This window comes from Episyrphus balteatus, chromosome 2 (assembly GCF_945859705.1).
Source record: "Episyrphus balteatus chromosome 2, idEpiBalt1.1, whole genome shotgun sequence".
In the NCBI taxonomy this organism is placed as follows: Eukaryota; Metazoa; Arthropoda; class Insecta; order Diptera; family Syrphidae; genus Episyrphus; species Episyrphus balteatus.
Genome location: NC_079135.1, coordinates 33442676 through 33461126, shown reverse-complemented (window position 1 = coordinate 33461126; position 18451 = coordinate 33442676). Strand labels below are relative to the sequence as shown.

The 18451-nt window shown below is 30.7% G+C and overlaps 1 protein-coding gene across 9 annotated transcripts in view; it reads right to left on the bottom strand.

Annotated features, from left to right (window-relative positions):
• LOC129909189 (probable serine/threonine-protein kinase nek3) overlaps positions 1-18451 on the bottom strand; it is a 186978-nt gene that overhangs the window by 60575 nt on the left and 107952 nt on the right. For all 9 annotated transcript variants that reach the window (XM_055986208.1, XM_055986203.1, XM_055986200.1 and 6 more), the window contains one exon: positions 1907-2204. In XM_055986208.1, the coding sequence (XP_055842183.1) occupies positions 1907-2204 (298 nt within the window). The remainder of the gene's footprint in view (positions 1-1906; positions 2205-18451) is intronic.

Here is an 18451-nt window from a genome sequence, read left to right as displayed (position 1 = left end):
GATAAATCAGAAACAGAAGACAAATTTGGCAAAGAAACTGACTGAAAATAGAAGTAGTTAAGTTAGTATACATTTTTAATACCTAAACTGTTAAGTGAATTTTCTTTAAATTGTTTTTTTACGGATGATTTTTACGAAACTAAGAAAAACAGATTTCTCAAAAAAAAAAAAAAAATAGTGCTACTGTAAACAACAACAAACGATTGGTTACTTATCTAAAGCCTGGTACGCAGATGGAGCTAAATTTTAGCTGAGATAAAATTTCCATACAAGTTAATTATAGTTTTTTTAAAATTGTTCGATAATTTTATGGGAGCTAAAATTTATCTCGGGTTAGGGTGGTCCAAATTTTTTTTATAATTAATTAAACGCCGTTTTTAAAAACCTTTTACACAAAGCCATGAGAATTTTTAGACAAAAAAATCGAAAACCTTTAGAGCCGTTTAAAAAAAAAATTTTAATTAGGTTTAAAAATTTTCCAAAATTTTTCAAAGAAAAGGTGGTATGCCATTTTTAAGAAAATATTATTCAACACATTTAAACAAAGTTTCAATAAAATTCATCAACCCGTTTTAAAAAAAATGATTTTTCAAAAAAAAAAAAAAAAATTGAAACATTTTCTAAAAAAATGTTTTTGAAAATTTTATAAAATTTGTATATAACGAGTATATTTTATCGTTTTTGTATACAAATTTTGGTTGAAATCTACTTCTCAAATACAAATTTATCAAATTCCAACAATTTCTGGCATAATAACCAAATAGTGAAATTCACTAAATAATTACATAAAAGTCTGAAAAAATTAAACAACTTCAACTTCAGACAGCGACCAGTTTATTTACTATCAAAATTTTAGGACCAGTTTTAGGAATAGAAATGTTTCTACAATTACCATGCTGGAAGTATCTACTAGCACCCTTATTTTAAATTTAAAAATAAAATCCCTATGGGCAGTCTTCAAACATCTTCTACACTAAGTTTCAATTGAATTGATCCATTTTTATTGGCTTTAGATAGCGGAAGAAAAAATAGAAAAGATATCAAGTTCAGAAATTTAGAGTGAATTCAAAAATCTTCATATAGTAATGAGTTGCCCAATCTTTAATTATAACTGGTATACACTGGTATAAAGTGATTTGTCTTCGAATTCAACACGTTGACTGCTATTTATGACCTATTGGTGGGCCGTATAAATACAAAAGAAATCATTATTGGCATAGTAGATCTTATTATCACTCGTGTTTGACAAAAAAAAATCTTTGTTTTTGGAGGTTTCTAAGCAATATGCTGGCATCCTATCGCATTTATTGAAAAAAACTGATTTTTTCAGTTTTGTTCCTTTTTTACCTACTCCTTTCCATAACTTTTGGTAATTTAGAAATTTCTAAAAATAAAAAACACTATGACCACCGATGGTTCATATTCAACTATACAAATCAATTTATTTGCCACATATGGCCAAATTTAAAAACACCGAAAAACAGCAAAATTTTCCCAAAAAAAACTTGTAGCTTTACATTAACTAAAACTAAATTTTTCTCTTTGGTAATAATTTGTAATTTGCACGTTTGTAATTTCAAATTTTTAATCACTAAAAATCTTTGGTTTCAATGATATTTGCCTACTAACGAGTTTTCCTTCCAATAATTTGGACTGTTTCTTTTCAAACACACTGTATTTCTTTATTACTCTCAGAGATAGTGTTATCGCTGCAATCGGTTCCTGTCAATTCAACATGCGATTCTTACATTATTATTAGCGTCTAACAAAATTTGGTAAAATTTTTCATGGTTCACTCAAAAAGCAAACTGACGCTTGCATGTTATAAAACATTAGCAGATACTTAAACTTAACCGGCATAAAACAGAAAAAAATCCAAAGACATATAGATTAAGTTAAAACTCACCTGTATTGCCATTCTTATCATTTTTCTGTGGATTTGTTGTTGCTGTTGTTGTGGTTGTCTTAATATTTTCCACCACTTCTGTGGTATTCGTTATCACAGTATCAAAATTAAGTTTTTGTTTTGTCTTTTCATCCAAATTTTGTGTTAAATTGTTGTCGAGCATTTCTTTCTGTTTTTGTAAATTTTTAGATTTCTTCGGTGTGGTATGTAGCTTCTTGCGGAAACCAAATGACATTGCTGTGCCTTTAGTTTCCGGGCCACCGGCCTTTTTTGAGCTTTTCTTACTTTCTGATTGACCCTGTAATGATACAAAATAAAAAATCGATTAGTTTAATTTTTATTTTTGTTCAAATTACCCTGAGAGCACTCACTTTTACGGTGTGGATAAATAAATAGATTGCTTAGAGACTAATTTAAGAATAATAATATCTATCTTAAAATGATTGTTGAAGTGTTATGATGGTAACACGGAAGTGCGTGCTTGCACGAGGCTCTTCAAATGCTAATGAAAGCATTTCATTATAATATGATGGTGCTTTCATTTTTTGTTGTTGTTGTTTGTTTATTGGTTAAGGAGTGATGGAAAAAGTGCTTTGCGGCAAGTACTAAGCGTGTCTGTAGAAATTATGTCAAGTTTTTCTTTCATAAAGAAATATACAACTTATGCTACAACTGTTGTGGAAAAAAACCAGACATAATGCAAAATTCTTACACGAAATAAAGGGAAATAGTGATAGTCTACGCAAGATGAAGATTTTTTATTTTCAAAATAAACAGACACAACATTGTGTTTTTAAATATGTTTTATCAAAGGCTAAAGAATCTATGAATGTGACTATTTACCTACACAACTATTTGTAAGGTACAATTGCCTTATTAAATTCGTGCTATAATGCTACCATTTCTATCAAAAAATGTCAATTTATTATATCTCTTTGAACTAACAACCAAATATTCGGTTTGAATGTCAAGATATAGGTACAAAGAAACGACTTTTTAACCATCATTATGATACATAGGTCAAACATTTACTATCAGAGGCGGCGCTAGACCAAAATGAGCCGTGTGCGAGGGTAAATTTGCGGGGCCCCTAGGAAAATGATTTTGGACTATCATTTTAAAAAAAAAAGGATCAAATATTCCGTCCAAGTTCAAGTAAAAAATAGATAAAATAAACTTATAGGTGTTTCATTTCAATGTAGATGAAAAACAAAATGCACGACTCGATCTCACGAACTTGTTCTTAAATTTCAAATTGCTTTAATTTTTTAAACTTTTTATATAAATAAGATTTGTTAAATATACGTATGTAGATATCAGAAAAAAAATTAATTCGTTCTTCAACGAATTTTTTTTATCTAACAAAGTATTTTTAAAATCATTACAATACAAGGAAAAAACATCTTCTTTCAAAATTGAGAGGTCTGGCGGATTGAAGCTTGGCATTTCACCCTCAAGCCTGTGAGAACATTAGAAGTGAAAAACGCTCATATCATTAAAACAGGCTGCATGACCTAAGTTCCAATTTCTGACTTGAAAGACCTCTGGTTTTCAAAAGTAGACATTATTAGCTTTAATTCGAAATTAAATTTGCCTTTTAACTCCATAAGTTCAACGGGGCGCAGCGTATTATATGAGACTTTTTCCTGAATTATTCGTAGTTTTGCATAGGTATACTTTGGGTCGTTGTTAAGAATCTATCAAGCTTTTTCCAAAACACCATTTTGTGTTTTAATGCTAATTCCTTAACTGTCGACCAACATACCAAAAAACGCACTTCCATCGCTTCTAACCTTAAAGCAGGCTGCTTTATAAAACTGACAACCTTTGACCCAAAAAACATCTGAATTTAAGAAGAAGATGGCATTACCTTTAATTTGACACCAATATCGTCTTTAAGCATAATGCACTTTACCACGTTTCTGCAGTGGCTGCCCTGCCTAACAAAATCTTGAATGAATTTGAGCAATTTGATTTATTAAGGCGCATTTGTAGAAAAAAAAAATCAAAATCGTTAGAAACCGTTATAAACATTTTTCGGAAAAAAACTATTTTAAGTGAAATTGGTATGAAATTTTTGCAAAAATTATTTATCTACATTCCAAATTTTAGAAAAATTTAAATGTAGCTTATTCTAAAATTTGACTATTTAAATAAAAAATAAAAATCAAACTTTCTTCATCAAAATATAGAAACTAATAAAAACTAACACTTGATTGCTTTTTTCATAAAATCGTTAGTCATTTTTGAGTAAATTCTACTTTTCTAAAATTGGATATTTATTTTAGAATGTAAAAATTCTTGTTTTCGCCAGTTTGTTCTCGGCTTCTTTTTTAGAATATAAAAATATCAATTGAATCACCAATTGGAAAAAGGGAATAAATCCATCTCATCTTATTGTTGGCAAAACGCAAATAACTGCATAACTTCTTTATTTGACGGTTCTAAGAATGTGGTTAGGCTAGTCTTACGTTAGTCTTAAAATTTGAAAAATTGACACTTTTCAAACAACCTGTAATATCGCTGAGTGCCATTGCTATATTGACATACAACATTAAAATTTATCAGTAGGAAGAAGGAAATTGTTTCTTTCTTTAAACTATTGTTTTTTTAAATCACTTGCTTATGATTTCCATTAAAAAAAAGAGGCCGGAAAAAACCAAGGGGCTTTCCCTGCTAGATGCAGGAAGATATACAGGGTGATTCAGGAGTAATGTGCCAAAAAGCTAGAGCGTGTAGGTTAGGTCGAGACAAGAAAAAAATTGTATGGGGCGGCGAGCACCCCAGGCATAGAAAGAAAAATTCTCAGGTGTTATCAATGAAAAAAGTTGATCAACTCAGGGTGAATCCAATACTGTATCACTTTATTGCATCCTTATGTCTGAATGTTTAAAAAATAATTGGCTAATGGTTAATGTTTCGTAAATTAATTTATCAACAAATCCAGCCACGTAAAAACAGAAAATAAAGAGTTTTTTTTTAGAAAAAAGAATTTTTGGGTTTTTGTTAATTTCTCGAATCTGGTTTTCTGTTTTCTTGAATTTTAAAAACTAAATTAGTACTTAGTTACATACAATTTTGAAAAGAATTAGATTGAAATTTGTTTCCCAATTTTTTTCAAAATTTTGATTTTAAAAATTAATTTTTCAAAAACTATGCCATTTTATGGCTTTGTTTAAAATTTTTGTAAGAGAATAGGGTTTTGGCTTTACAAAAGGTATAGCACGTTATTATTGATTTTGATTTCTAATAATTTTTTTTCCAAAATAAGTCAATTTTTTTTAAATTGCCCCTCCCCGCTAAACGAGGGGGAATAGACCCCCCTCCCATACGATTTTTTTCTTGTCTGGACTTAACCTAAACGCTCTAGCTTTTTGGCACATTACTCCTGAATCTCTATGTATAAAAAAGTTGTGCGACTATTCAACGTTTGTTTTATCCATCATCTAGTTGGAAGTTTTTCAATGAAGTAGAAAAGTTCTAAGTCCTAAGTTTAAATTGGTACAAAGTGTGAAAAATCAGTCTATACATATAAATTGCAAGAGTTAGCGAGAAAACAATTTTTTTACAGGAAATAAATTTTACCCATTCTTAAGCTCTATACAAAAAATTATTTCATCCAATTTTAAATACCTTTACAAAATTGAAAAATAGAAAAAAGAGAAAGTTTTTATCACTGAGATTTTGTAAGAAAAAATGTATACATTTCATTATGTTTTAAATTAAATTGGGAATCTTAAGGCAAACATTTTAGATAATCCAGGTGCTTGGCAAACTAAATACGTGCTTCACTTTAGAAAAAAAAAGTTAAACAATAATCTTAAATTGTTTAATTTTCTTTTTCTATCGAGTGGAAACAAGCCAATTTCCATTAGGTATTTATATTTGTTTGATTGTTATAAATAAAGAAAAGATGCATGGTTTTTCGGATTTTATTATTACCGAGACATTTTCATTTAGCGCCCGCGGGGCCCCTCCAAGCGCGGGGCCGTGTGCGGGGGCACACTCCGCACACCCCTTCCGCCGCCTCTGTTTACTATAGATTATTCCTTCTAATTGTTAACAATATTTCAAAAAATTTTCTAATTTATTTGAAGTAGGTAAACACTGAGTTTAAAGAAAAAATTACTTATTTTCAAATATTTGAAAAATATTTTGCTAGTAGCAAAAAACTGGTATGAATTTAATCAAAACCAAAGTCAGACAATAACTCACATCTATACATATTGTTGACAATTCATTAGAAACTAATTATTTGTGTGATACAAAATATTCCTTTTCTTTGTCAACTTTTCGAATATTCAATTTTATGTGAAAAATTAAAGAAAATTACATTAGCTATTTTTGGAATGTTAAATTAAAAAAAAACTTTTATTATTTTTGGAAAGCGAGCGCTGTTTACCATTTTCCAAACTCTTTTTTAATTGTTTGCACTATTTTGTAAAACAGACTTATGAAAAGCAGAATTTTGAAAGCAGAACTTTGAAAAAAAATTTTTTTGACCCAACCCCACCGTTCTTAATACCCTCTCATCGTCCTGAATACGACGTTCAAAATGAACTACTAACAAGAATGCTTCAAATAGCTAAAAACTGTCCCGTCTAAATCTGAAACAGCTGTAGCTGGTCCTTTAATAATATTACCTTAGAAGAGGTTTGTGTATTTTCATACTTGCAGGCAGCTGCTTGTGTAATCAGAACAATAACAGACTTGTCTGAGTTAATAAAAATGCTAGTCGGTTCAAGTGAACTTGATAATTGGAAAACCTGTTCGGGGTTATGAATTCTCAAGTGGCAGCGGTGGTGCGAAGCGTAGTGCGTCGGCCTCCCAACCGCTAGGTCGTGAGTTCAAGCCCAGCTCGGGCAATTTTCAAAATCAATTGAACATAAGCGACTTAGCACCACTGAAAGGAGTCTGATGATCGGGTTGGTCCCCGTGAAATAGCTATAACTCCAGCCTATGAACTTGGTGGTAACACACACAAGTTGTTGTTGTTCATTCAAATTCCTCAATATTACCTTTTGTTTTGTTTTTAATTTTTAATTTATTTAATCTTATAGATACCTACACTATAGTACCTATATTTAATTTTTAAGAAAACAATAATTGTTAAAAGTATTGAGTCGCTTATATTAAGCTAAATTAAATTAAAAATTAAAAAATATTAAATTATAAATAAATTAAATTAAAACGTTTCCAAACTCGATTTCTAAGAGCAAGTTCAGTTGTGCATTTTATTTTTATTTTTTTTTTAGTTTACATTAAGGGGTTACACACTCTTGTAACCAATAAAAAATCGAATATTTTTGTTTGCTTATTTCGAATGTATACCAACTGTTTGAAAATTTATGATTAGTAGGTATCTATGTATTTGTTAAGACGTCTTAACATATTTTAAATGGTTCCCAAAACTCTAAACAGGTTTTTCTCAAAACGGCGTTTTTAAAGTCGATGAGGAAAACTTCACCGAAACGGCTAGACTGATCGGCTTGAAATTTTACCCGATCTTCTTAGATAGCTACTTTTCCCAGGTAATGATTGAAGCAATAAAGTTTTTGAAAATAATTCAATTTTATTTTTACTTGAAAGTGTAAATTTTCTTGAATTAAAAAAAAGATTTTATTCTTCGAGAAGTCGCCATTTTCTTTAAATAAATAAAATTCATTCTTTGTATTTATTAAAAAGCCTATTCACAAAAAATTTGAACAAAAACACTTTTTTTGGAATGAAAAGTAAAAATAATCCCTTATGTTTAGAAATTTTATTTCAAAATGATGAAATTTTGAAAAAAAATATGGACCTTTTTATCAATATATTTTCATATATTTTAGTTGACATAGAATGGTTATACTTTAATCTATTATAAAATAAAATTTGCACCGATATGTTTGGTTGGAATGATATTTCTATATTTGTGATAGTTTAAACAGAAAGTGATCAAAACCAAACAACAGCGTTAGTGCCTGGCTACACAGTGATTTTTCAATCGATTGAAAAATCACATGCGGTGGCTACACACTGTTGTGCCCAATCACGTTCCACTTTTACATTTTCTAGAAACAAACGTCAAAAAGAGGAACAATTTAGCAATGGACTGTACTACCCTCAGAAAATTCAATTAACTTCGTGAGCATCTTCCCCCTTCACTCCTCATCCCCCTTGCCTACAAACTCACTGCTTAGGCGATTGAAAAATCACCGTGTAGCCAGGCACTTACTATAGTAGCTGCGTTCCTTTGGAAATATTTATCTACTTTTTAGTACTTAAAGCTGCTTTGAACTACTTTTTCAGTATAGCAAAGTAGATCAAAGTAGTTTTAAGTACTAAAAAGTAGATAAATATTTCCAAAGGAACGCAGCTAATGCAAATTTCAGTTTAATTTGTAAAATCATATAATTAAGCTCTTTGATATTCCTATTTGAAACTATAGGAACAACGTAAGTCTCTCGTAAGTCTTAGTGAAATCACAGAAAAATTTATTACAATTAAATATTCTTAGTAGTTTATTACCAAAAATCAACTTTAAAACTTTAAATACCACTACTTTACCAAGATAAATCACAATGTTACCGTGATTTGTAAACAAATTTGAGTTTTAAACTTGTAAAAGTAAATAATGTTGATTTTATAACTCAATATAGTTTTTTTTACTAATTTATACTTTTCCTTCCAGAAAAATGAAATTCAAATAAAGGGACATTTTTAAGGCACTAAATAGTATTTTGGCTCATTTAACTTAACAAACGTTTTATACCTTCATCATTTTTTGTTATTTTAATTAAAAATCCTGCAAATTTTTAAAATCATTCCAACTTTGTTGATCTGTAACTTTCTTAATATGCACTTTATTCTATATTACAAAATAGAAAATTCAAACAAAATTAATTGTTTGCAATTTTTTATGCAGGAGTAATAGAATCCAAGATATTAGACAAATACTAAAACCCAAGATGGGCCAAAAGGTGAATTTGTCATGAACGAAAGTATTTTGGTTACCGACCAGTTCTCTATCTCAGGAGAAAAAATATTTGCGGGGCGGTAAGAACAACTGTTGGGTCATCCTAAAGCAGATAGTAACATTCAAACACATTAGTCTATCGATTTGTTGATCTCATTTTTCAGTTTCAGCAGTTTACTATGTTTAACGTAAACAAATATGATCCGACAGAGAAAATACCAATCATATCGTATAAGTAGAAAAAACTCATAACCTCATATGAAAACTATTAAAACCAACCAGAAAGTTCAAGCAATAAATCAATACTCATAAGCTAAATATGCTGCAAACCATAAGTTAAAAAATAAACTTATGTTATATGCTTCAGTGATTTGAAAATTTCAAAAATGCACAACATTTCCTTTTCCATATATACAAAATATAAAATAGGAAAAAAAAAGGTCAAACTTCTTGTGTCATTCTATCCATGGCACAATCCAATGGCCTTCTTATTATAATCCCCTATAACCATTACCTACCTACACATAGAAATATAACACAAGCAAAAAAATAAGCTTGAACTTGATTCTATTTGGGTACAAAAATGTGCTGTGTAAAAAAAACCTTGTGTCACGAAAAGCAAATCCTTGAATGAGTTTATTTCATTGGGGTTAGGTACAATTTGTTTTGTTAAACCAAATGCTATGGGTACCTTTATAGTCCTTTTATAGGAAAAATTTTCAAAACATATTATAACAATTGATTGCATAATTCAGAGCCTCATCAATTTCTATAAAATTTGCAATGAAGTCATTATTTTTGATGTGGTAATCATCACCCAATCCTGCAGTTCTATTAGATTGGATTTTTCCTCCGCATGTCCCCAGATGGCTAAAAAAATGAATATACCTTTTTGTATTACTTTGTAACGTGACTCTCATATTAACGATTTTAAAATTTTCAAGCCAATTTAAGCCAAAACCATTATATGGGTAGATTGTTTTTGTTTTTTTTTGTGAAAAAAGGTGTAATGACCTTTAAAAACTTTATCATTTTCAAATTGACAACTCAACGTGTGTTGGCCGCAGCACCATCATTCTATCAATTGAAAATATTCACAATACGACCCCTAATATGGAAGGTTTGCCACTTTTGTTGTTTTGCTTTGTATATTAATTACCCCCAAGGGTTTAAGTAAAATCATGCTGACCAGTCAATGTAATTATGATGAAATGACGTCAAGTTGATTTTTGTTGTTTGCGAATCGGCAGGGCGACGACGAGACTATACTATGTGGACAGGAACACCCCATTTAGGAAAAAGTATCGGGTTGCATGGAAGCCAATTGAGAAATCACAACAGAACGCAATTTATAGTCTGGAACATTGTGTTGCACAAGCTGTTAGATAAAATCAGCGGTGATTTTGAGAATTTCAGCTGGGATAAGTTACTAAATGAACATCCTTTTTGGGCTGCTCCGACTTATTTAACACTCTGTCGGCACACGGGTTCGAATTTGGCATGACAAAAATAAAAAAAAATAACAATTTTTTAAAAAAGTGGGTGCAAAAAAGTCCCTTTATAAAGGTCACAATATATTTTTATGGAACTATGAATACAATATTCGAATTCCTCGGAAAATTCTACATCTATTTCATATGCGCATTGTCTATAAAATATGAGACATTAAAAAGTTCTAGTGACATAAAAAAGTAGAAGCCAAATTCGCACCCGTGTGCCTATCACGTCACAAAAAAGAGGTGTAGGGTAGAAGGGGGAGCATTTGCCAGTGGGGTACCTTTGCCAGTCCAGGTTTTTTTCCAAACCAACAGAATATTAAATACCGAAAAATCATTTTCTGTTGCACAATTATGATTGAAAACTTTGCACAAAGTTTGACAGCTTTTGGCTGGACACGAAATAAATTATACGCTTGTGTTAATTTTTTAATGTTGAGAACCAAAATATGAAGGTACATAACCGTCGTAAATTGTAGGTATTTGTCGTGTTAAATTACTTTTTGATACAAATATCTTTTAAAAATTATGTGTACTATGCTGTGTAGAAGCGATTTTTTTACTGTTTAACTTATAAAAAAGTTATAAGTAAGTTTTTGAAAGATTAGTTTGTGGGGTACATTTGCCATTTGTTTTTGGGTAGGTTTTGCTCTGGCAAATGCACCCCATGGGGTACATTTGCCAGAAGCGTGCTTCCTCAAAAGAGGATGGCAGAATCCTTAAAAATATGGCCCTTCTTCGTATTTTCAGCTAAAAAGAAGTTTTGTTTATGATTATTGGTTTTATTTGTATTAACTTTGATATTTAGATAACTGGCAATCCCTCCCCACCCCCGTGGCAAAGCCTCCCACATGGGGAGGCTTTGCCACATCACTTTTAGTTTTTTTGAATAAATTATTAAAAATAGAAATAATTAATATATCAAGATGAAAAAAATATTTAAGTGAAGATAATAAAGTCAATAATAATATCAGATATAAAAAAATTAAAAGAAACGTAAAAACTTTGCGTTAAGTCAATTTTCCTAAATCCTGGCAAATCCTCCCCCTTCTACCCTACCTACAGAGGGTTAAAGCTTTAGTCAATTAATAGCAATCTTAAACGGTAGGCGTTACTGGCTCAGTTAGGGGCCTATGCCACCAGAAAAACTGCTTGAATAGAGTAAGAACGAGTGTGAGCAAATTAAAAATGGGCAACAAATTTTAGATTTGAAGGCCTCTTGATGTGCCACTTGTAAACAAGCAACTATCAGTGGCCCTAACAATGTAGGTATTACCATGAAGAATTTAAGGACGTTTGGAAAAACCCGATGAATGCTCCCTCAAGTCAAAAGCGCTAATTTGTATGAAGATTCGAAGTTTTAAGACCTGAAACAAAATAAACCTGAAAGAAATTTCACTTCTTGGTGTAGAAAAATTATTCTATAAAGAAGAAACCTATGTCAAAAAAGCAAGGAGCCCCGGAAAAAGCCCATTAAAATTCTTGATGGCATACCTATAGTGATTTAAGCAATGTCGGGCTTATTTTCACACGATTCGAGTAACGTCTTTAGACTTAGAAGCACTTCAACAATTAACTCTTGAAATGCCGGTACTAGTTCAAAGGATCCATCAACAGTGAATACAAAAAACAAGTAGAGTGAACATAAAAATATGTCAATACCAAGTTTTGCAACTCTATCAGTCTGAAAAATTGCAAACCTTCAAAATTTGACCCAACGCCTTTAAGGTGATAAATAGTCTTATAACAAAAATTCAGCCAATACTAAATGTCATCATCCACAGTCGATAAAGTGGTAGTATTAAGGAACTTTTTCGAAAATCTTTTACATCAGGTTCATTTTCAGACCTGTTGTTTTTAAGTGTAGTCGAGTCCAGCAAGCTTTTGCAGCCAAAGATCTTTGTATATAAAATCTATAGTACTATCATGAAGTGAAATTTTTTAGTTTGTTCGTTACCTGAGTGGTCGCGAGGGCGCTTAGATCGAATTAATAATGGGAGTAAGGAGATGAGATATACATTTCTGTTTGAAATTTGACATATTTTTTAGTTCGGTCGCTAGCTTACTATTTTGGTGGCGCTGTTTTTTTTTTCATGATAGTACTATAGATTTTATATAAAAAGCCAAAGATGAAAATAGAAGACACAATAACATATAGTGATCCAATTAACAATCCTGAGTTGTTTATCTCTTAAGAAAAAAAAAAAAAAAAAACAGAAATCAGCGCATAATTTATGCGAAAAAAGTCAGCTGGATCTAACGGAGTCTCGGACTTTATTCTTTAAATAATTTGACTTACAGTTATGATATTTCTTCCGATTAGCATGAACAGATTTTGAAAATAGCAAAACCCAATCAAAATGTTAGGCAATAACAACTTGATTTTCAAGTACATACAGATCGATATCCCTGCTGAAGACTCAAGAGCACTAGAAAAATCTGGAAAAATTTACTTTCAGAAGGCCTTTAAAATGCTTTTAAGAATTCGAAAAAGCGATCATCAGTAGCATGCAATCTGTCTTTCAAGAAATACACTTGACATTGCGTTAGTGAAATTTCATTCCGATCTCATTTCAGCGTTCAAAAGTTGTCGCGTTATCTTTGGAAGGTTTCTGGAAAGCTTTCGATGGGGTATTGTAAGAACTCCTAACCTATAAACTTTATAACTAACTCTTCTCCCTTTTATTCGTTACTAAATTCTTCGTCTACATCAGAAAGAAGTCTTCAGATAAATAAATCAAAACCATAATTTATGACTCAAGGATCTATGTCTAATATAATACAGTGTGTTCATCAACTGAGCCAAATGAGTGACAACATCTGCTTTTAATAAGCTTTCGCCATATCCACAGAATCTGCTTTAGAGTCCTAGCAAGTTGATTGAAGATCACGTCACCAGAATTTTTGACTGCTTTAAAAAATAGGAACTAAGTCAAAACTATTGTGATTTAGAAATTCTAGGACCGAAAATCTACTAAACGGATGAGTAATAGCAGCCGATAACGGCCGAGAAGTACTTTGGGATAACCTTTAACAAGTTTGTTTAATTCAACTCAACCATACTGTGAAAAATACGCTTAATCTTTTCTACACGTAGAAAAATAACAGTACGATGTCCGCTTAAAATTAGTGGAAACCGCTTAAATTCTGTTAAATTTTCATTTTATTTTAATATGAATTATCATCTTAAAAAACGACTAAAAATTAAAAACTTAAAACTTATAGTCAGCCTTCAGCTTTTGTTGCAGTTTTTCATAAAAATTTTCAACACTGACTCAACAGTTATTGAATCGATCCCCAGTGGCTGCCAGTTTTTTTTTAATGAAAATATTTCCACATAAAAATGATATGATTTTCCTTTTAAATTAAGTGGATTTATTTTAAATTAGCACATTCAAGAAATTAGGATGTTTTTGCCGCTTAAATTACCGCTTAATAACCATACAGAAATCAGCCTTATTTAATACAGAATCTGCTTTTTTTTATGTGGTCTTTTTTCTCCGTGTAGTTCCGCCTATTCAGCATTTTTCAACATGAATTTCTTTCTTAATGCTTTTAAAATACGCGTTTTGGCTAATCCAGCATGTGTTTGGCCTCGGGTAAATAGTCTGGATGATTTTGGAATCAATTTAAGTGGTTCCTCCAAACAATTTGCAGAAAAATGGTATGGACTTTTAATGCACTTTGATATCAACTTTTCTTCAAACACAATTTATCGTACCAATATCCAACTTTACTTCCCAAATTATGAAATAGTCTTATTTCATTCCACCTCTGGCGTCAAGACCAACACCGAAAGGAACAAAATCGAACATTGCACTTTTAAGACATGCAAAAATGAGGTTGTGGCCTGGCCCGCAAATGGGCGTTGTTCTACCCTTGCAGAATGATGATAATCCAAAACAAAACGACAGTGACAATGCCAATCCTTTTTTTTCGTCTTCTATTTTTGTTGTTGTTTTTTTTTTTGCAAAATGAAATTGTTTCTTCTGTTATTGTCTCTTTAATATCAAAGAGTTTTTTCTTCTATTTTTCAAAGACCAAATCATAATAGAAGTCGTCCCATTTGAGAGAATAAAGACACATTCAGCAAAAATAACAAAAAAAGTAAAGAGAAAATTCAATTACACGGTGTTACAAAAATGAGGTTTTAAAATATACGCGGGCGGAGACCTATCAGGTTTTGTAGAGCTAGTCGCACTGAATACGAAACGGTATTTGAAAATCCCCTAACACCCCCAAAATCTGGAGTTACGGGCAAAAAACGGTTTTTTGGACCTTCACCCATTGAAAAAATTCTAGCTTCGACAATTTTTTACCCATTTTCGATTTTTTTACAGTTTCTGATAGAAGATAAATATACCTTTTTAACAATGTATAAAACATGTAACTCGGTTAAACCACTTAGAATTTATAAGATGTCAAAGTTCAAAAATTAAATTTTTTTTGTCATTTGCCCAACTTCGGCATCAATTTAAAGTATATGTTTTCAAAACAACATGCTATTTAAAAAATATATTCTTAAACAATATCTATTTCCCAATTGATCGAGGTGTTTTTTATGAAAATCACTTCAAAATTGGCTTAGAAAAAAAAAATTTTCGATTTCAACCCAGATACAGAAATTCGAACTTTTAGGTATAGAACAAAAATGTTGTTTCGGCACGTAGTAGGATAAGTTGGGCGCCAGGATTTGATAAAGGGTTTTTGTGGAGGAGCTCAATACAAACATTTTTTTTCTTTGGGAGGGTGGTCTATCTCCCCCCGTTTCGGTGGGAGGGGCATTTTTCTAAAAAAAATTATCAAAATAAAAAAAAATTATTAAAAAACAACGGCAACACTTACAGTAATAAATGATACCATTTCCAAAAGGCAAAATTGTGCATTTGATTCTTATTTTTAAATCAATATTATATTACCAATAGTTTTTGAAATAATCGATTTCAAAGTTAAAAATAGGGGAAACAATTTTTTTTAAAACTCATTTTATACTATTTTTGTCCAGACTGTGAATTTTAGTAAATAAATTACTTAGACAGAAAACAGCCTCAATTAATTCCTTATCGAACAATGAAAACTGTATGTTTCTATGTCTTCTAGTTTTTGGGAAAATTGAAAAATTATTTTATCAGATTTTTCTTTTTTCAAAATATTTTTTGTTTTTATTTGTTTTTATTTTTCAATTTTCTCAAAAACTAGAAGACATAGAAACATACAGTTTTCATTGTTCGATAAGGAATTAATTGAGGCTGTTTTCTGTCTAAGTAATTTATTTACTAAAATTCACAGTCTGGACAAAAATAGTATAAAATGAGTTTTAAAAAAAATTGTTTCCCCTATTTTTAACTTTGAAATCGATTATTTCAAAAACTATTGGTAATATAATATTGATTTAAAAATAAGAATCAAATGCACAATTTTGCCTTTTGGAAATGGTATCATTTATTACTGTAAGTGTTGCCGTTGTTTTTTAATAATTTTTTTTTATTTTGATAATTTTTTTTAGAAAAATGCCCCTCCCACCGAAACGGGGGGAGATAGACCACCCTCCCAAAGAAAAAAAATGTTTGTATTGAGCTCCTCCACAAAAACCCTTTATCAAATCCTGGCGCCCAACTTATCCTACTACGTGCCGAAACAACATTTTTGTTCTATACCTAAAAGTTCGAATTTCTGTATCTGGGTTGAAATCGAAAATTTTTTTTTTCTAAGCCAATTTTGAAGTGATTTTCATAAAAAACACCTCGATCAATTGGGAAATAGATATTGTTTAAGAATATATTTTTTAAATAGCATGTTGTTTTGAAAACATATACTTTAAATTGATGCCGAAGTTGGGCAAATGACAAAAAAAATTTAATTTTTGAACTTTGACATCTTATAAATTCTAAGTGGTTTAACCGAGTTACATGTTTTATACATTGTTAAAAAGGTATATTTATCTTCTATCAGAAACTGTAAAAAAATCGAAAATGGGTAAAAAATTGTCGAAGCTAGAATTTTTTCAATGGGTGAAGGTCCAAAAAACCGTTTTTTGCCCGTAACTCCAGATTTTGGGGGTGTTAGGAGATTTTCAAATACCGTTTCGTATTCAGTGCGACTAGCTCTACAAAACCTGATAGGTCTCCGCCCGCGTATATTTTGAGTGTTACACCGTGTTATTATTGCAACAAAAAACTAGAAGAAGAGAAAAAAAATATAAATTATTATTATGCTACCAACGCATATACGAATGTCATTCCAACCCCTTGAGTTTTTACATAAAATAAATGCAGCTTGTATAAGTGTCTGTTTGTGTATGTGTATGTATTAGAATTGATAGTTCCATTATATATCCATATTCACATCTAAACAAAATGTAAACGCAAAGCAGGTGGATTTTAAGTTTGAAACTTGGTTGAGCCCTCTTTAAAGAAAACTACTTATATGTATGTATACAAAAAGGACGAATTCTATCATCCATGCAATTAAAAAAACATTTTAAAACTGTAATTTCTTTCGTATAAAAAAGAAAAAAAAAAATAATAAAACATAGGAAGAACGAGGAAATGAAAAAGAAAAAAAGGAAATGGAAATATAATAACCCCTTGCTTTAGAGAAAATCACCCTTGTGAAGAAATTTCTATACATCAGACGACGACGACACACTGCGCATTCAATTGCAGTGTGGTCGACAAGATAGTATAATGTTGCCAATAAATATTATTTGGGTTAAAAGGATATCCCAGATCCAGACTGATGAGAACCTTTGATGCAGAAAAATGTTATTGAATTAATATGTAACTGAATTGAGGGTATTCGGAGTGATTAGAAAAAGAGGACTTGTAGATTCAGTATTGAGATATTAAAAAATAACAAATGGGGCAAGTCCTTATATCGTTTGTATCCTTTTTGTTTTGATTAAAAAAAAGTCATGTCGATTGATTTATTATTTTTTCCTTTTTTTTTTGTATTTCTATTCTTTTTTCAAACCAGTACTTTGAAGCAATTTGAAATAGTTTTTTTTATTGGATTAAATTTACTAACCATATGTTTTTGGGGTTCTGAACACGATTTTGTAGTTGTCCAACAAATCTTCATAACAGAGGGGGTTAATGAAGATTTATGAAAACTGACAGTATCAATAATATGATGCTTTTAGTAAAGCATAAGGATATCGAAAAAAAAAACACACTCCAACTAACCTGAATATTGCTCTGTTTTCAGTAAAACAAGTAATAAATTTATGCTATCAAAATAATGCAAATTTTCGAAACAATTATTGTTTCGTTTACAAATAGAAATAACAATAAAATGTCCAAATACTTCATATACGAGTACCAAGAAATAGTCTGCTTTTTGCAGAAAACTGACAATATTGAACTAATTGGTATTTTTTCATTTAGATTTTCTCTTGGAATATTGGCAAGTTGGATTATTCTTGGAAAATTTTGTCCAACGGTTTCATTTTGACTCCCTCTCAACCTAAGTCCTAACAGATAATTTATATTTACAGAAATTCTCAAGAAAACCAGATGTCGAAGTAATCATGCGTGCATTTGGGAAGGAGTGAATTTTTGATTTGACGGTCGGAAAGCACATCAGTCTCCAAGAAAAAAACCTTATGGTAACAGTTAACAGACAGAGATTGATTGGCCTTAAAGCGAGAAAAATATTAAAATATTATTTAATCGAGAACTCAAATCCCACACCTCAATATATTCATAAAGGGACTTGGTGATCTTCAGATGTATATACGATAATCATTTTTATCAAAAAACAAAACCGACTTCCATGGATCAATATTTGAACGAAACTGAAATGGGACCAGCTTTCTAAAAAAAAAAAAAGAGTGTGTGTACACATGGACACTCGACTGAAGTTATACTTCTCATTCAGTATACATATATAAATGAATTTCATTTGATATTTTTAATTTCTATTATTAAATTAATTAATCCACACTTCGTTTTTTACATTTTTATCAAGTGAACAATAAATTAATTCTTTCATCCTCCTTGCGTCCATGTAGTTTTCAATTTAATCTGTGAACTTTACTCATGTTGTGCGGTTCAGAACGTACTATATATGGTTAACTCATTTGAGCTGAGC